Raw genomic sequence first — 16,128 nt, forward strand, 5'->3', positions numbered from 1 at the left:
ATATATATATATTAACACTCATGATAACAATAATTTAAATTATATCTATTATATACTAAAAAAAAAAATCCAACTCATTTAATAAACGAGCTCATTCATTTATGGTCCAACTCGACTTAAAGCCCTAACAAGCATCACTGTCAACTTATCTCAGCAAGCCCATGATACGATGTCCCAACCTGACAACCTCCCCCAATCTCTCAAAAAGAAAAAGGAAGGAAGAATAAAAGTTTTGACTAGTTGGTTTTGCACACCTGCTTCAACAGACATTCCATGTTGGTGAGGCTAGCAGTAACCACCACATATTTACGAGCTTGCCCTTTCTTTAACAGAAAAAAAATATGGTAGGTCCTCTATGAACAATCACTTCATAGCTAGAATAACATTATATATTTACATGTATATATAAATTATTTAGTAGGATAAGAGAAAACTTCAAGAATGAGTTCTTTTACGAGATAGAGATAACATGGCCAACAAGGCTGCCAACTTTATCATGTTTGTGTAGATTTTAATAATTCTTTACCATATTTTCAGATTTCATATCTAAAAGAAAAAGGGTCTCTTTCGTTTTCCTTTTCTTTACTTAATGGAAAAGAAAAAGAAAAAGAAAAAAACTCTCAAAACAAATTAACAATTTTGTTTATAATTTTGGGTGGCTATAAAAGGAAGAGACAGCATTATTTATGCGGGTCCCATCTAAAGCTTAAAACGCCGAGTCGTCTAATACCTAAAGATTGATATTAACGTCTTTTTGGAAACTGAAATTAGATCACAAAATAATGATTACAGGGAAAAAGCCACTAATAATTCAATCACATTTGTTCTATTATGATTAAAGCCACGGCACAGTCCACAATTTCCCAATCTATATAATTAATGAACGTTTGTTAGTAATTTTTTAGACGGTATTTTTTAATATTTAAATAAGTATTTTGATGTGAGATAAATATAAAAGTAATTTTAAATATTGATATACTTCTTACCTATTAATCATTTATCACTGTTTTTCCACATTTTTAGTTTTAGGCAAGTAATTATAAGAGGGCTCGGGCCCCCACTTACTGGAACTAGTCTCGGGCTATCTAACACATGTTTGGTTAGATGAGCCTCACAAGGCCCTCTCATAATTATCTGCTTAAATTAAAAGTAACATGGGACAGATAATTGCATTCGATCTTAATCCCACACTCGACCTTTCATTATTACACATTATATTCCTTTGTGACTCATTTTCGTTGTATCTTTCTTTCTAGTTGTTCCTTAGATTATATGAAAATGTTTTTAAACCCATTTTATTTTATAAAAAAGACGTGTTTAAAAAATTACCCCGAAACAAATCAGATTTTTTTTTTTTTTTTTTTTTTTTTACCAATGGAGCCCATGATCACAAAAAGTGTGAAACATATCAGTAGTATAGTGGCGCATGAAATATAAGAAGATGTGCCTGTATCGTGTGTGACCCCCAAAATGGCATGCAACCCTGCCAACTCAAAAGAAAACAGTTATAGGACCACATGGGTTGTACCCTCTTACCCATTCGGCCGGGTGGGGGTCCCTACCTAATTACCCGGTCGAGTATGTCTTATATGCAGCGTCTCTTTCCCTTCCCCATCTTAAGTTCTCAACGTCCCGGGGTTTCAAAAATCTCGAACGTTTCAATCTCAAATAATTGCTTTCCGCTTTCTGCTTTCTTCACCAAACGACAAAAGAATCTCCATGTTTATACAAACGACTATAAATTAAGACTAGTGTCTCGTACTTCGTACCGTAATATTGTTGCCGTTTCATAAAAATATAAATAAAATAAAATAAATGAACTAGTACAATTTAATTATTTAATAATTAATATAGTAAATATTAGGTGAATTATCACGTAATAAAAATTATAATCACCTTTTCAAGGCTTAAAACCTAAAGAAGAATTACAAACAACAAAGTTTATGACTATTTTGTCAATTGTCAAAAATAATAGGCCAGTTGCGAGTAGGAACAAATGCCTCTCAGCGCGCCACATCACAGATGAAGCCTCGGCTGAGTCTCGCAATCTTTTAGTTAATGACGAAAATACCCTTACATGACGCGGCGTCGATGTCGCTCATTGGTTGACAGGTCGGACGCGGAAGGGACTCCACGACAACGGAGAAGCCAATTGATTTGGAAATAAGCGAGCGGTGAAGGCTCACCTCTCTCGCATTCACCAGCTCAGCCGGTCACCCGTGTTGGTCATCGGCCGATTTTTTGCTTTTCCTCCTTCCAAAGGTCCACGATAAATCGCCGATTCAGCGAGGAGTACCGTACGCGCTTGACAGTTAGACCGCATTCTACCTCACTTTCTCGGAAAATTCTCTCTTTCTCACACTTATTTTCTCGCTTTTCTTTCTTCTTCTCTGTGTCGGGCTCTGCAGAGCAAGAAGAACAAAGAGAAGAAGAAGAAGAAGAAGAGGAACAAACTGCGTAGAGCTTTAGGTAGAAGCGGATAATGGAGTACCAAGTTTCCTCTGCTACTCTCTCCAAGAAACTCTCCAACGGCCATAGCTTGAGGTCAAAATCAGTGTACGACGGCGTTTTATCTGCTCCGTCGTCGAAGTTGAGGGCTCCGAGCTTTTCGTCTCGGGTTCAAGACTACGGCGAGATATTCGGTGGCCCCGAAGCTTCGCGAGCCTCTACGATTCCTTTTCTCGACGTTCCGGCGTTGAATGGACGAAGCATTTCGGTCGACGTTCGGAGCTCCAAGCTCGATTACTCAACGGTTTTCGGTGGCTTTGGAGGATTAGATTTTGCGGTATCTTACGAGGAACTCGTCTCTGAGCCAAAGAAAAGGAAAGGTTTTTCGGAGAAAGCGCGGTAACAAACTCACTCTTTGCCTTATTATAGACGGCTTTTTTTTTTGTCTAAAGCTCTGTTTGGTTGCTGAGTAATGTCTGAAATGATAGTTTTGCAAATTTGGAACGCAGAAGTAAAAAACATATTATTCTAACATGAGTGTTTTGGTAATATTAGTTCTAAGAGTTCAAAATTTTATCGTTGATTTCTTCTCTGTTATCTCCTTAACTAAGTGAAGCATGTAAATGGGTTTTGAGTTATGGGGGAGTAGGTAATTTTTGGCAGTTAAGTAATACTTGAGTTTCAGCTAATTTTTATACAGTTCGCTGGAAGATCAGAGTAATGTGAATGAGTGAGGAAACCAAAACAAAAGAGGAAAAAAGAAAAAAAGAAAAAAAGAGGGACTTTATAAGAGTTGTTATTGTTTATCAATGGAGTTTCAGGTGTGATGGAAAATCCCACCTCCAGAAGAAACAATGAACTTAATTGGTTGGTTGATATAGCATGGATGCTGTATTGGTGTACAAGAAACTGGTAGAGTGGGAGTGCCCTGTTTTGATACTTTCTGATTATTTAGTTACATATTTTATTTGGTGGTGGATTTTTTTAATATTCATAATGCAGGAATTTTGTTTGATATGGTCCTTTTATTTCTTCCCTTGAAGAGATTGACAATTTTTGGATGCATATAATAGATTGTTTTGTTAGATGTTGTCGTAAATTTTCGCACATATACGGTTCAGTAGTCTAATCTGCCTACCTCCTTTTCCCCTCTTATTCTTTGGTTTTTTCTTCTTCTTCTTCTCGTCCACAATGGCACTGAGAGGAATGAAATAGTTCTCTTAACAAATGAGTTAACATGTAGAGGTAGAGCACCGACCTTATGTTGTTGTTTTATCTATTTGGTATTAAGTAGGGGTCCAGGCGAAAGAGCAACCCCTTTGGAAGGAGCAGATCCTTCTGATTGTCAAGAAAAGAATCAGATGTGTTCAAATGAAGCAACTTATGAGTCATTTGATGGTGCGAAGAAGTTCAGCATGTCATACAATAAAATCAATCAAGGAGGTAAAAATGGAACCAATGGGACAACCCACATAGCTCAGCTTCATGCTGTTCCTGGTTATACGCGTTTAATTGATGAAATCACTCCATCGCACATGACCGGCAGCAATAAACCAGTATCTTCTGCAGTAAATGATGCTTATCTTACCAAAAAGTCCAGTGAAGGGGTAACTGAAGGCGTGCGCTCCACAAAAGCTGTGAAAGATCTTTCTGCTGGTGGTGCTAGCAAAAAGAAGTCTAAAGGTGGTGTTGCACTTCAAAATAAATCTGATTACTGTGGGTCCGATTCAATTGATATGTTATTTGGTGCATATGAATATGGCCATGGACATTCTAAGAAAGTCTCGCCATCTTCAAGCCCACTGCCCAACTCATGTAATACCAAGGGTGATTCTGAGAGTTCAATGGCCTCTAAGTTTGGTGTTTCTGGAATTGATAATGAAGGTGCTGGATGTGCTTCTTCACCACCATACTTTGATGAGGAAGTAGATGCAAATTCATTTGCTGCTGCCTCTGTGGCTGCTTTGAAAAAGGCAATAGAGGAGGCTCAAGCAAGTATGAAAATTGTAAAAGAATCAATGGCCAGAAAGAAGGAAGGCCTTCAAAATTGTGGGAAGTTGAGCTCTAATCATGGCCTGAAAGATAAACAGAGAAAGGAGGGTAAAGTAACAGACAAGGTAAACAGATCCAAAGCGAAAAATAATTCGGAGATATATGAAAAAGAGGATGCTCCACTGCAAGTTTCTGCTGGTACAAGAGAGCAGAATGGGATGAGAGCAGGCCACCCAACTCCAGACTTCAGAGTCGGGGAGAAAACTTTTGGCAATAAAGCTGCTTTACGAGAAGCTTGTGAGAGGGAATTGAAATCAACTCAAGCAGATCATAGGCAGGAAGCAGCAAAAGTGTGGGATGCAGGGAACAAAGCAAACAGATCCAAAGGGAAGAAGGATTTAGAGATATGTGAAAGTGAGGATGATCCAGTGCAAGTTTCTGCTGGTACGAGAGAGCAGAGTGGGATGAGAGCAGGCCACCTAACTCCAGACTTTGAAGTCAGGGAGAAATCTTTTGGCACTCAAGCAGCTTTAGGAGAAACTTGTGAGAGGGTATTGAGATCAACTCAAGCAGATCATATGCAGGAAGCGGCAAAAGTGAGGGATGCAGTGGACAAGGCAAACAGATCCAACGAGAAGAAGGATTTAGAGATATGTGAAAGAGAGGATGATCCTATGCAAGTTTCCGCTGGTACGAGAGAGCAGAATGGGATGACAGCAGGCCACCTAACTCCAGACTTTGGAGTCAGGGAGAAACCTTTTGGCACTAAAGCTGCTTTAGGAGAAACTTGTGAGAGTGTATTGAGATCAACTCAAGCAGATCATAAGCAGGAAGCAGGAAAAGTACGGGATGTAGTGGAACAAATCTTTGGACTTGTCAAGAGAGGTATACAAAAAGTAAGAATGTCAGAGTTTGAGCAGGCAGACAATATAAAGAAAGAAGGCTTTGAGAATACAGAAGAATTTAGGGAGAGAACAAATACAATTAAAGAGGCTCATAAGCAGGATGACATCAAGAGGAAAATAAATGCAGTTAAAGGGGCAGTTGAAAGTGAAGAACATGAAGGCGAATTAAAATCAGCTCAACAGGTTCATGATCAGGAAGAAAATGAGAAGAGATTAAGAGTTGCTCGAGAGCAGGAAGACTCTGAGAAGAAAGTTAAAGCAATCCATGAACAGGAAATATATGAAGAGAAACTAACAGATTTTCAGGACCCAATAAATTATGAGGGAAACATTGAGACCCAAGGGTTTGAGGAAAATGAAGACATGAAGGGGCAGATGGAGGCTCAGGAATGGGTAGAAAATGAGAAGAAAGTAAAAGAGACTTGTGAGGAGGAAGAACAAGAGGATGCGCACTATGGGGAAGAAACCGAAAAGAGGTTAGACAAAGTTCATGAGCATCCAAGAATTGAGATGAGATTTAATGACTTCCATGATGAGGAAGAAAATGGGAAGAGTCTTAAAGAGAATGGTGAGTTGGAGGGAAATGAGAAGCCTCAAGAGGCTGGAGAAAATGAGACGTTACTTAAAGGGTCTGCTTATCAGAGTGAAGAAAAAGATAAGAGACAAAAGGAGACTTACGAATCGATAGAAACTGAGAGAACACAAATAGAGATTGATCAGAGTGCAGAAGATGAGAAGAAATTTGAAGTGGTCCAAGAAGCTCTTAATTACAAGAACAATCTTGAGATAGCTGATGATCAATGTAAGCAGGACGAAAGTGAGAACCCAAACAAAAATCAAGAAGCCAGTAGACATATAGAAAATGATGAAGATGTGGAATTAATTTTAGAGGTAGCTGCACATGAAAAGAATGGCAGTACAATTGAAGTAAATCAGGATTCCATTAAACAGGAGGAGAGTGGAAAAGAGTTGCAACCAGTTAAAGATGAAAAGACGGTGAAAGTGGCTGAAGAAGCTCTTTATCATGAGAACAATCTTAATGCTGCTGATGACATATGTAAGCAGGACATAAGGGAGAACCTAAGTGAAAATCAGGAAGCCTGTATACATATAGAAAATGATGAATATGTGGAATTTATTTTTGAGGTAGCTGCCCATGAAGAGAATGGGAGCATAATTGAAGTAAAGAATGGGAGTACAATTGAGCTAAATAAAGCTCCTATTGAACAGGAGGAGAATGGAATAATAGAGTTGGAAACAGTTAAAGATGAAAAGACGGTGAAAGTGGTCGAAGAAGCTCTTTATAATGAAAACAATATTGAGACCATTGATGATGGATGTAAGCAGGATGAAAGTGAGAACCTAAGTGAAAGTCAGGAATCCAGTAGACATGTAGAAAACGATAAATATGCAGAAGCAACTCTAGAGGTATCTTCCCATGAAGAGAACAGGAGTACAATGAAAGTAAATACAGCTTCCTTTGAACACAAAGAGAATGGGCACGAATCAGAAGCAGTTAAAAAGGCAAACGACATGGAAGATAAGGAAATACTTGAAACAGTTGGTTTTCCTCAAGATACCTTTAGACTCACTGAGATGAAGTGTCAAATGGCAGATACAATAGAGACTACTGCTTTTGACTTGGATGGGGTAGATTCCGTTGAAAGTGAAATGAGCTTTGGGCAAAAGCAAAATGAACAACATGCAGAAGAACACAAAGAAGTGTGCAATCTAGGAAGGAACATTGAAGAATTGGATTCTGAACTGGGTAAAATCTATGAGAACATCAAGGAAGTTGAAGTTGCTGCAGATCAGGAAGAAGACCAGAAGGACTCCATGTCCTTTCACGAGGAGAGATGGGTTGATGGTGGAAACAAGGTGAAAGCAGCTCAGCTTCCTAGCATGTTTGAAGGGGAAGGTGAAAGTGTGGAAACAGCCGAGGAGATCAAAATAACCCGGACTACAGAAAACTATGAGCAGAATCATCAATCAAACATGACAATGGAAGAGAAGGAAAGCAATGATACTCTGCAAAAGGAAGTGGAGTTGGAAAAGCAACAGTATAAAAAAATAGATGAAGTGAAAAAGAGGGAAAGGGAAAGAGAAAGAGAGAAGATGGTTGTTGAAAGAGCCATCCGTGAAGCTCGTGAAAGAGCATTTGCTGAAGCCCGAGAAAGAGCAGAAAGGGCTGCTGCTGAGAGAGCCTCTGTTGAAGCTCGTCGAAGGGTAATGGCAGAGGCTCGAGAAAAGTTGGGGAAGACTTCTGCAGAGGCTAATGAAAAGTCGCCAGCTGAGAAGTCTGCTATGGAAGCCAAACTTAAAGCTGAACGTGCCGCTGTAGAGAGAGCAACAGCGGAGGCTCGAGAGCGTGCTCTTGAAAGGGCAATTTCCGAGAAATTTTCTGGTGCTTCCAGAGATGATGGAAGGAGGCAGAGCTTTTCAACCCATGTATGTTTTCTCTGTTAAATCCTGTATCGCTTGTTATTTCTCATGAAGCTTGTCCAATGACATGGTAAATTAATAGATAGAAATTCATGCAGGATCCACAGCAAAAAGGCTCATGTCCTCCCAGCAATTCAACTTACCCCAATTCTTCAAGTTCCGGTGGTATGTCATGTGGTGAGTGCCTCCTCACCTGCTACCACCCTGAAATAGCATCTGATAAATGTCTCACTTGTTACTTGATATAAAGATTTACCTGTACTTCCTGCTCCCCAACTTCTGAACAAATTATATTTGCTTGATGAAGCTCCCCACTCTACTGAGAAATTTGATGGAGCTAATGGCGAATCGGCTGAGAGGAGTAAAGCTGGGTCTGAGAGGCATCAAAGAATAGTAGAGCGTGCGGTATGCTTCATGCTTTTGTTTAGATTTAAATATACAGATCTAGCATGAAACAGGTTTGCTTCATACTTTCTATGGTTCCTTCAGGCTAAAGCTCTTGCAGAGAAGAATATGCGTGATTTTCTTGCACAGAAGGAGCAAGCAGATAGAAATGTAATGATCTGTTCTATTGAGTTAAAGAAATTCTTGCAATTACAACCATGACTTGCAGGCTTGTCTTACTGTCTGAATCTCATTTGTGGCAGAGATTGGCAGAAGCACTTGATGCTGATGTTAAAAGGTGGTCAAGTGGGAAGGAAGGGAACTTGAGGGCACTGCTTTCGACGCTACAATATGTATGTGCAAGCCTTTCTTCTTGTGCTTTATTATAAATTTGTCTCTATGCTTTTGTACTTCTATGTTGGTAACATCTTACACCAAAAAGAAAAAGAAAAAGAAAAAACCTTGCACCTTGCAGGATATCGTAATATTTGGTGTGGACTAATTGACTGTCTGCCTTTAATATATCGAAGTCTACCTGATATGTAAAACCCTTTCCCTGTCTAAGTACTCCTATATTTTTGTTGTGTATTCTCTTAATGCTGTGACAATTTTTTATGTTGAGCAATGCTGTAGGATGGCAAATTTAACACTCCCATGCATAGTATCCCTGGTATTTGATTGGAAATGATTACCTAAGCACCAAATAAAGAAAAAAACAAAAACAAAAGGGAAATGCTTCTGTGGTTATACAAATCGTATATCATGCATTAACAGAGCTGAGTGCTATTTTGCTTAAAACAATATGTTTGATTTCTCATAGTGAACACTTGACTCTTTATGTTCTAATTTCTTTAATTGCATTGATAACGAGTAAATTAAATTCCAAGCTGCCTTCTGTTGGCAGTAACTCTAGCACTTCAATCAGTATGATTTAACTGGATGTTTGTACTGGCAGATCCTTGGGCCTGATAGTGGTTGGCAGCCAGTTCCTCTAACAGATATTATTACGACCAGTGCTGTAAAGAAAGCTTACCGCAAAGCTACTCTTTTTGTTCATCCTGACAAGTTGCAACAGCGGGGTGCAAGCATTCAGCAAAAGTACACGTGTGAAAAGGTTTTTGATCTTCTAAAGGTGCGTTTCTGATACTGTTCTTGCACTATAATTAAGTGGAAGAACTTGATTAGGGTTAGCATAAAAATTAAACTCAAGTAGAGAAGAAACTGCAAGCATAATGCGCAGTATGTGCAGGTTATCATTTGTATATTTATTCGCTAATACTCTACAGCAAGTCAAAACTGAAGTGATACCCCAAACTGGATTCCATTTAATGCCTTGATTTCTTTCACCCCCCACTAAATATGGTGCAGCAATCGTTATTCTACTGTTATAGCAAATCACTTCTCATGTTACTATGAACTTAAACGACCCTGTGCTGTGAACTGTAAGAAGACTCAAATGTCCAAAGATCTGCCTTTTCTCTTCTCGTTTATAAATGTTTGGCCAGATTATAAGACCCAATGATATTCACATTACAGAAACGATATTGGCTTCTATTTATTGTTTTTTAAAATTATTAAAAATAATAATAATAAATATGTCTTCTTATTCAACCTGGTCTTCATTTTCAAATCTCGCTAACCTATATTCTTTTTTGATTTTTCTATATCCAGGAGGCTTGGAACAGGTTCAATGCTGAAGAACGGTAAATAATTTTTTTTTCTTATTTGTCTCATAACCAAGCAATACAATTAAAAAACCAATTGTAGGCAGTTTTTCTCATTTGAACAAATTCTGGCCACAAAGATGTAACTCCATGAAATGGCATCAATTGAGAAGTCCTTTTGAGGAAAAACTAGTATCATTCGTTTCTTCTTCTTTTTCCCGAGGATGGAGGCCTCAGGAACGTAGTCACCCCAAATTGAAGGAGTCAGTTCAGCCCCAATCTATGGCTCCCCAAGTATCATCCTTCTGGCACCAAAAACTATCAAATTTGAAAATGTGACACTTATTCTCCTCCAATTACCACTCTCTCATAAATAATACCCTCCGTTAGCAGTTGACGTTAAAATAGACCAAAAAAAAAAAAAAAAAATCTGAAAGAAAACAGGCAATTGAAAAAAAAAATAAAAAAAAAAATGTAAGGAACGCACACTACTAGACAACATTGGCTTCTCCATTCAATTCACTTGCACGGCCTTCCTACTACATGTAAGAAGATTTGAGGAAGGTCATGTTTGACCTTCCTTGCGCTCCGGAACATTTTTGGAAGTTCAAATATAAAGCAAGGAAAAATTACAATTTCCCTTCATAAAGTTGACAGCGTTGTTCAATTCAAACACCAAAGTTTTAATTTTTACAATTTACCTCTACAAAGTTTCAATTTTTTTTTTAATTCGACCAATATTATTTCAAAATTTTCATATTGCCCATAATTTTTATTTTTTTATTTTTTATAAAAAAATAAAAAAATTCAGGTGGCCGTAACCACCTCTTTGGCCATCTGGCCATTTTCTTATCTCAAAATATGCAAATAAACTAAAACTTCCTTTAAGCCCTCTCCTAGCTTCCTCCCTTTGTATTGCTTAAGAGATAGACCAAAAAAAAAAAAAAAAGAAGTTCCTTCGAAATAAGCACCAGTTGAAGTGCAGTGCAAACTGCAAACCACAATATTATTTTTAAGTTCCAACGTTCGAACAGTGCTTTGGAAGAAAGCAAAAGACCATTTTGGAAATACGTTTTAACCCCCAAAATTCAACCTGAAAACACGATTGCGAATTTATAGTTTAGCCGCTTCAACAAATGGGGCTAATTTGCAATTACAAGCCAAGCAGATGAAGCATTATAGCATTCTGTGCATGCATCCGATTCTCAGCTTGTGGGAAAACAATGGAATTTGGAGCTTCAACAACTCCATCAGTCACCTCCACTCCTCTTTCTGCTGGTAAACAATGCATGAAGAAAGCCTTTGGGCCTGCCAACTTCATAAGATTTTCGTCCACCTGCAATAAAATAGCACGCAAAGACATCTAATTATTGTTTGATGTGAGGATTTACAGCACAACAATTTAATGGAACACAACTGGAACTATACTGTCATCCTTTAATTGAAATACAATACATTGTGTTTAACATTCAAACAAAGAAAGATAAAAGAGGTATGATGGTGAAAATCATCCATTGTCACTCGCAATAAGTTGCATATAAAGTTCTTCAGCTGAAATACACCTACATCGACAGAAAATTTGTTCACAGCAGTAAAGTTCAATGCTATGGAAATTGAAAAACCTTCGTTTCTTTCCTGTTTTTGTGGTCTGAAAAGCATAGGTGATTTCAGCTTCAAATTTAGGGCTGAAAAGCATATATATAAAGGGGAGAGAACTAAATTTATCACTGCCTGGCTTCCTTGCATTTTTCATGAAGAAAATATATGGAAGTAATGAAAAATTTTCAACATGGTAGAACCGCTAATCCTACAGCTTGGCCAGTCCCCCAGCCAATAAGCTGATATTTTGTATTGATCAGATTTCTGACAAACTTCACAGCACATATAGAATATAAACTATCACTAATGAAGTGACTAATAAGAAACAATGATAGAAAAAACCAAGTGTCTCTGCTCCTTAATAAATTTGACTCAAGCCAATGAGCCATGGTGCACTTCAGGTCTTGTTAGAAGACGAAAGTCGATCTAATATCAACTTGTATTATTAATTATAGCAAACTACAAGAAAACATGTCTGTTATCTATTCATTTACCTTAAGCTACTTCAATCAGTATCCTGTCTTCTAAATTTAAAAACATATTATTTTTTTCTTTATGAAGAACTACCCTAATTCGATTCAAATTGCATATATCTGAAAATATTTTTCAACATGTCACAGATTTCATATGTCACAATTAAATGGTCACAGAGTTCAATATCAAATAGCTTATATTACAGCATGTACCTGAAAGCCTTGAAACACTTGACGTCGATGGGCAGCTTCCTCTTTTTGCCCCATGCTGGCCCACACATCTGAGTAGACAACATCGGCTCCTCTAACAGCTTCCTTTGGATCATTAGTTATTTCGATCTTACTGATTCCAGCCTTTCGTGCCTTCTCAACTGTTTTCTCATCTGGTTCAAAACCTTTAGGACATGCACAAACAAAATGGAAGGGGATAACTGCTGCCATTAATAACCAAGAGTGCACAATGTTATTTCCATCTCCTACATAGACGACCTGAATGTTTCATTGTTCTCAAGTCAGGTTAGACTAGAAATACACACCCAGAAATTATATTCAGAATGCCGCAAGACAAGTAATAGCATATTTAAGGATTAAAGTGGCAGCATCATGGGCTCACCTTGGTTCCTTCCAACTGGCCGATATGTTCAATAATAGTGAGGGCATCTGCCATTATCTGGCAAGGATGGTTGTAGTCCGTCAGGCCGTTAACGACAGGGACAGTTGCATGTTTAGCTAGGTCAAGAATGTCCTGCCAACAGAACAAGTAATTGCATTTGCAAATAAATATGCAAGACCAATTGTTAAAAAAAAAAAAAAAAAGGAACCAAAACATTAAAACAAACAAGTTGAAACTGATACACCCAACAAATTATTAGATGGAATTACCAACATTTAAGGAAAAAAAAAAAAACAAAAACTCACCAGCATACCTGATGAGCAAAGACACGTGCCATGATAATGTCATTATAGCCAGACAAAACACGAGCGACATCACGAGTTTCCTCCCGCTTACCCATCTGAATATCATCAGGCCCCAAATATATTGCATGGCCTCCAAGCAAGAAAAACCCAGTCTCAAAAGAAACCCGTGTTCTCATGGATGGCTTTGCAAAGATCATTGCCATTGTCTTCCCCTTGAATGGGAGAAATGTCCTCTCTCCTGATTTGAGCAAGGCCTTGACTTCTAAAGCCCGGCCTAAGATCTTCAAAATAGTGGCTTTGTCAAAATCACTAATGTGCAGAAAATCCTTCAGATCTGCTTTTGCAATAACATGAGGAACCCAAAAGAAATGGTCAGAAGAAAATTAAGATATAGTATTGTTGATCAGTTACTTGATTTGCAAGAAAATGAGTTTTCAGTAGAGGATAGTAGACAATGAGGGGATAGCCGGGATAGGAAACGTTAGCACGTGCCTTTCACGTAAGTATGTGTTACCAAATTGCCCTAAAAAGAACTAACACAAAAGCAACAAAGGGTGGTCGTGCGGCCACTCTTGCCACAACAAAGGGGGTGGCCCTAAACAAGGGGTGGCTATGCAGCTACCCCTTCGAACAAATGGGGGTAGCCGTCGAACCACCCCTATGAACAGGTGAGGGGTGGCCACACACCCAACCCCTAATGTAAAGGTGGGGGTGGCTGCACGGCCTCCCCACTAAATAGATGGGGTGGTTGCGCGACCACTCCATCTAAATAGGTGAGGATGGTCACGCGATCACCCCCTCTATACAGGTGAGGGGTGGCCAAGCAGCCACCCGTCTTTTTTCTTTTTCTTTTTTTCTCAAGTGAGGGCAATTTAGTAACTAGGACGAGCCTGCAAGGCATATGTTAACATTTTCCATCCCAAATAGCGGTCAATTTTGACCCAGGAGCAACTTGAATCATTTAAAGGACTGAGTTGCAGCGAGTTGTAGTTTAGAGGACAAACTTGAGAATAGGACGGTAGTTTGGGAGCAAACTGTAATTTATCAAAAAAAGAAAGCCTCAAGTCTCAACTCACATAACAAAAGCCAAAAGGATTTCTATCTCATTAATCACTATAAGACATTCTGATCACAAAACTGTTCCACGATTCGCACCATTGTGGTCAATTCAAAATCAGAAAAACCCTAATCAGAGATACACGTAGACCTACATTGTCAAAAACACCAAGATTTTTCTCTCTCTATGCTTAAACCATAATTCGAGTTTTATCTATTGCAAATATTAAAAACACAGAATCTTTACAACTTCCAAATTATACAATTAATAACAAATCCCCAAATCCTATTCTCAATTGAATTGGAACCAAACAGAGAGATTTCAACATATGATCACAAAAAACGACCCGAATCGGATCGTTTGGGATTCCAAAGTTAAATAAATAATTTTATCTAGTAATAGTATAAAAATTGGCATATGAACCAATCACGCGCCTATTGCCACATTTCGCATTCAACGCCATAAAAAATTAAAAAAAATTAAAAAAAAAAAAAGAAATTTGAAGATAAGCACTGACCTTGGCCATTGACGGACGGCGAAGGTGGCGAAGTAGCGGAGGAGGCCTGACACGAGAACCGTCTCCGGAGAGCCGGAAAGCTCCCCGGAGAAGACACGGAAATTCCTGAAAATTTTCGGGGGAACCGCGTTGATTGCCGGAGATGGAGACCGGAGGAAATCGAACGTGAGGATGAGAGAGAGGCCTTGTCTGACGCTATCGGAGAAGAGTAACCGGAGATTGCCGCCATTGTTGCTGTGTGAGATACGCTACAACTGAAGAGAGATTTTTAGAGAGTTGTTGTTTTTAGGGCATGAATTTAGATGATCAACATAGTTATTTCCGTCAAATGGCTTACAGAGGATGATGTGTAGACTATTATTTTTAAATCAATTATTTAGGATTTTATTGTAAAAAAAATGTGATAAGTTGCTCTCAACTCCTGATATTTATCTCTTTAGCCTATATTTTAAACACTAAATGCCTTATTCAAATTGTGTTTGAGAAATAGAGTTTTTAAATTAAAAAGTACTTTTGAGCAAAAGCTTTCAAATGAAGTTTTTGTCAAAAGAGTATTTTTGATAATTTTTAGGTTTTTTGAACCCTTAAAAGCGCTTTTAATTTTTGTTACCAAACGAATATTTTTTTCTTCAAACGAACTTTTTAAATGTTAAAAGCACTTTTAAGCCCCTCAAATGTAATCTCAAACCAGCCTTAAGTAAAATTTTAATTATTTAATTTTAAAAAATAATTATTTTTGGTAAATTTTTTGAAAATATATGAGTTTTTTTAAAATATGAAACTTGAAAAGTGTTACGTATGAAAAAAAAAGGTTGTCTATAGAGTTCAATAAAGATAATTCGCTTAGAGCTTGTTTGAGATTGCGTTTGAGAAATAGAGTTTTTAAGTCAAAAAGAGCTTTTGGGCAAAAGCTTCATTTTTAAACTTTTGCCAAAAGTGTTTTTTAGTAATTTTTAAGCTTCTTGGATCCTTAAAAACACTTTTAATTTTTTTACCAAACGAGTACATTTTTCTTCAAACGGGCTTTTTGAATGTTCAAAACATTTTTAGGCCGCTCAAACATAATCCCAAACAGACTCTTAATAAACATTTAGAAGTGTTTTCAAAAAGCTAGAGACAGACCTCCATAGGTGGCACCCCTTCAAAAGGATCTAGACATATTGCGGTGATAGGAGTGGAGACCCACCTTCCACGCCTCTGTAAGAGGCGTAGAGGGGGTTGGTCTCCACCCCTAAACTAAGTTTTCATACACTTGTTTGCCTGATTACATTCAACTTTCAATGTTTTTGCAAGAGGCATAAAGGAAGTGGGTCTCTAAGCTTGAATCGGGATCTCTTGCAATTGTCTATCCATGTTGTAGTACAATTGTGCAAGCAATTGCGAGATACTTCTGAGAGGTTTTATGTGCTTAAACAATTTTTTAGTTATCTAAGCACATGCTTGAAAAAGTGAATCTCATTGAGAGTCTTTCACAATTGTAATAACGTCGACTCCAACCTCTAAAGAAGGAGAGGTGGAGGCTAGCCTCCTAATTTTTTAAATTATTAATTATTTATAAGCAATAAGGCTTGTTTATTTATACACTTAAAAGAATAGCATGTGTTTCTAAAACCTTTCTATTCCTATAAAGAGATTTGAAAAGTTTTTTGAAAAATAGTTGGTTGTTTGTTTTAAAAAAAAATGTGTTGCCATGTGGGCCACATTTGAAACTTCGTTTGGATAACTGTTG

General features: G+C 37.9%; 2 protein-coding genes across 3 annotated transcripts; one reads left to right on the top strand and one right to left on the bottom strand.

Moving 5' to 3' along the window:
- The first annotated feature begins 2,251 nt into the window (after positions 1-2,251).
- Positions 2,252-10,231, top strand: LOC132189359 (auxilin-like protein 1). Of its 2 annotated transcripts, none has more exons than XM_059604070.1 (8): positions 2,252-2,847; positions 3,740-7,793; positions 7,886-7,964; positions 8,095-8,192; positions 8,277-8,342; positions 8,435-8,524; positions 9,127-9,303; positions 9,843-10,231. In XM_059604070.1, the coding sequence occupies exons 1-8, from the start codon at positions 2,483-2,485 to the stop codon at positions 9,876-9,878; spliced, it is 4,965 nt and encodes a 1,654-aa protein (XP_059460053.1). In that variant the 5' UTR covers positions 2,252-2,482; the 3' UTR covers positions 9,879-10,231. The 2 variants fall into 2 exon arrangements, with proteins under 2 accessions (XP_059460053.1, XP_059460054.1); XM_059604071.1 differs by having other exon boundaries at positions 3,743-7,793.
- A 578-nt stretch (positions 10,232-10,809) lies between these two features.
- Positions 10,810-14,731, bottom strand: LOC132189644 (ornithine transcarbamylase, chloroplastic). Its single transcript, XM_059604393.1, has 5 exons — positions 14,400-14,731; positions 12,834-13,159; positions 12,521-12,652; positions 12,121-12,396; positions 10,810-11,171 (listed from the first exon to the last, which is right to left on the bottom strand). The coding sequence occupies exons 1-5, from the start codon at positions 14,626-14,628 to the stop codon at positions 10,989-10,991; spliced, it is 1,146 nt and encodes a 381-aa protein (XP_059460376.1). The 5' UTR covers positions 14,629-14,731; the 3' UTR covers positions 10,810-10,988.
- Between the last annotated feature and the right edge of the window lie 1,397 nt (positions 14,732-16,128).

This window comes from Corylus avellana, chromosome ca8, assembly GCF_901000735.1.
Source record: "Corylus avellana chromosome ca8, CavTom2PMs-1.0".
Lineage (NCBI taxonomy): Eukaryota > Viridiplantae > Streptophyta > Magnoliopsida > Fagales > Betulaceae > Corylus > Corylus avellana.

Bases quoted from the DNA above. Each gene is read 5' to 3' on its own strand.
- LOC132189359 (XM_059604070.1), top strand. From the start codon at position 2,483: ATGGAGTACCAAGTTTCCTCTGCTACTCTCTCCAAGAAACTCTCCAAC. The intron at 2,848-3,739 runs GTAACAAACTCA...TTTGGTATTAAG, and splicing joins GGTTTTTCGGAGAAAGCGCG to TAGGGGTCCAGGCGAAAGAG. The intron at 8,525-9,126 runs GTATGTGCAAGC...TTGTACTGGCAG, and splicing joins TGCTTTCGACGCTACAATAT to ATCCTTGGGCCTGATAGTGG.
- LOC132189644 (XM_059604393.1), bottom strand. From the start codon at position 14,628: ATGGCGGCAATCTCCGGTTACTCTTCTCCGATAGCGTCAGACAAGGCC. The intron at 12,653-12,833 runs GTATGCTGGTGA...TTCTGTTGGCAG, and splicing joins CACGTGTCTTTGCTCATCAG to GACATTCTTGACCTAGCTAA. The intron at 12,397-12,520 runs GTGAGCCCATGA...TGAAACATTCAG, and splicing joins GCCAGTTGGAAGGAACCAAG to GTCGTCTATGTAGGAGATGG.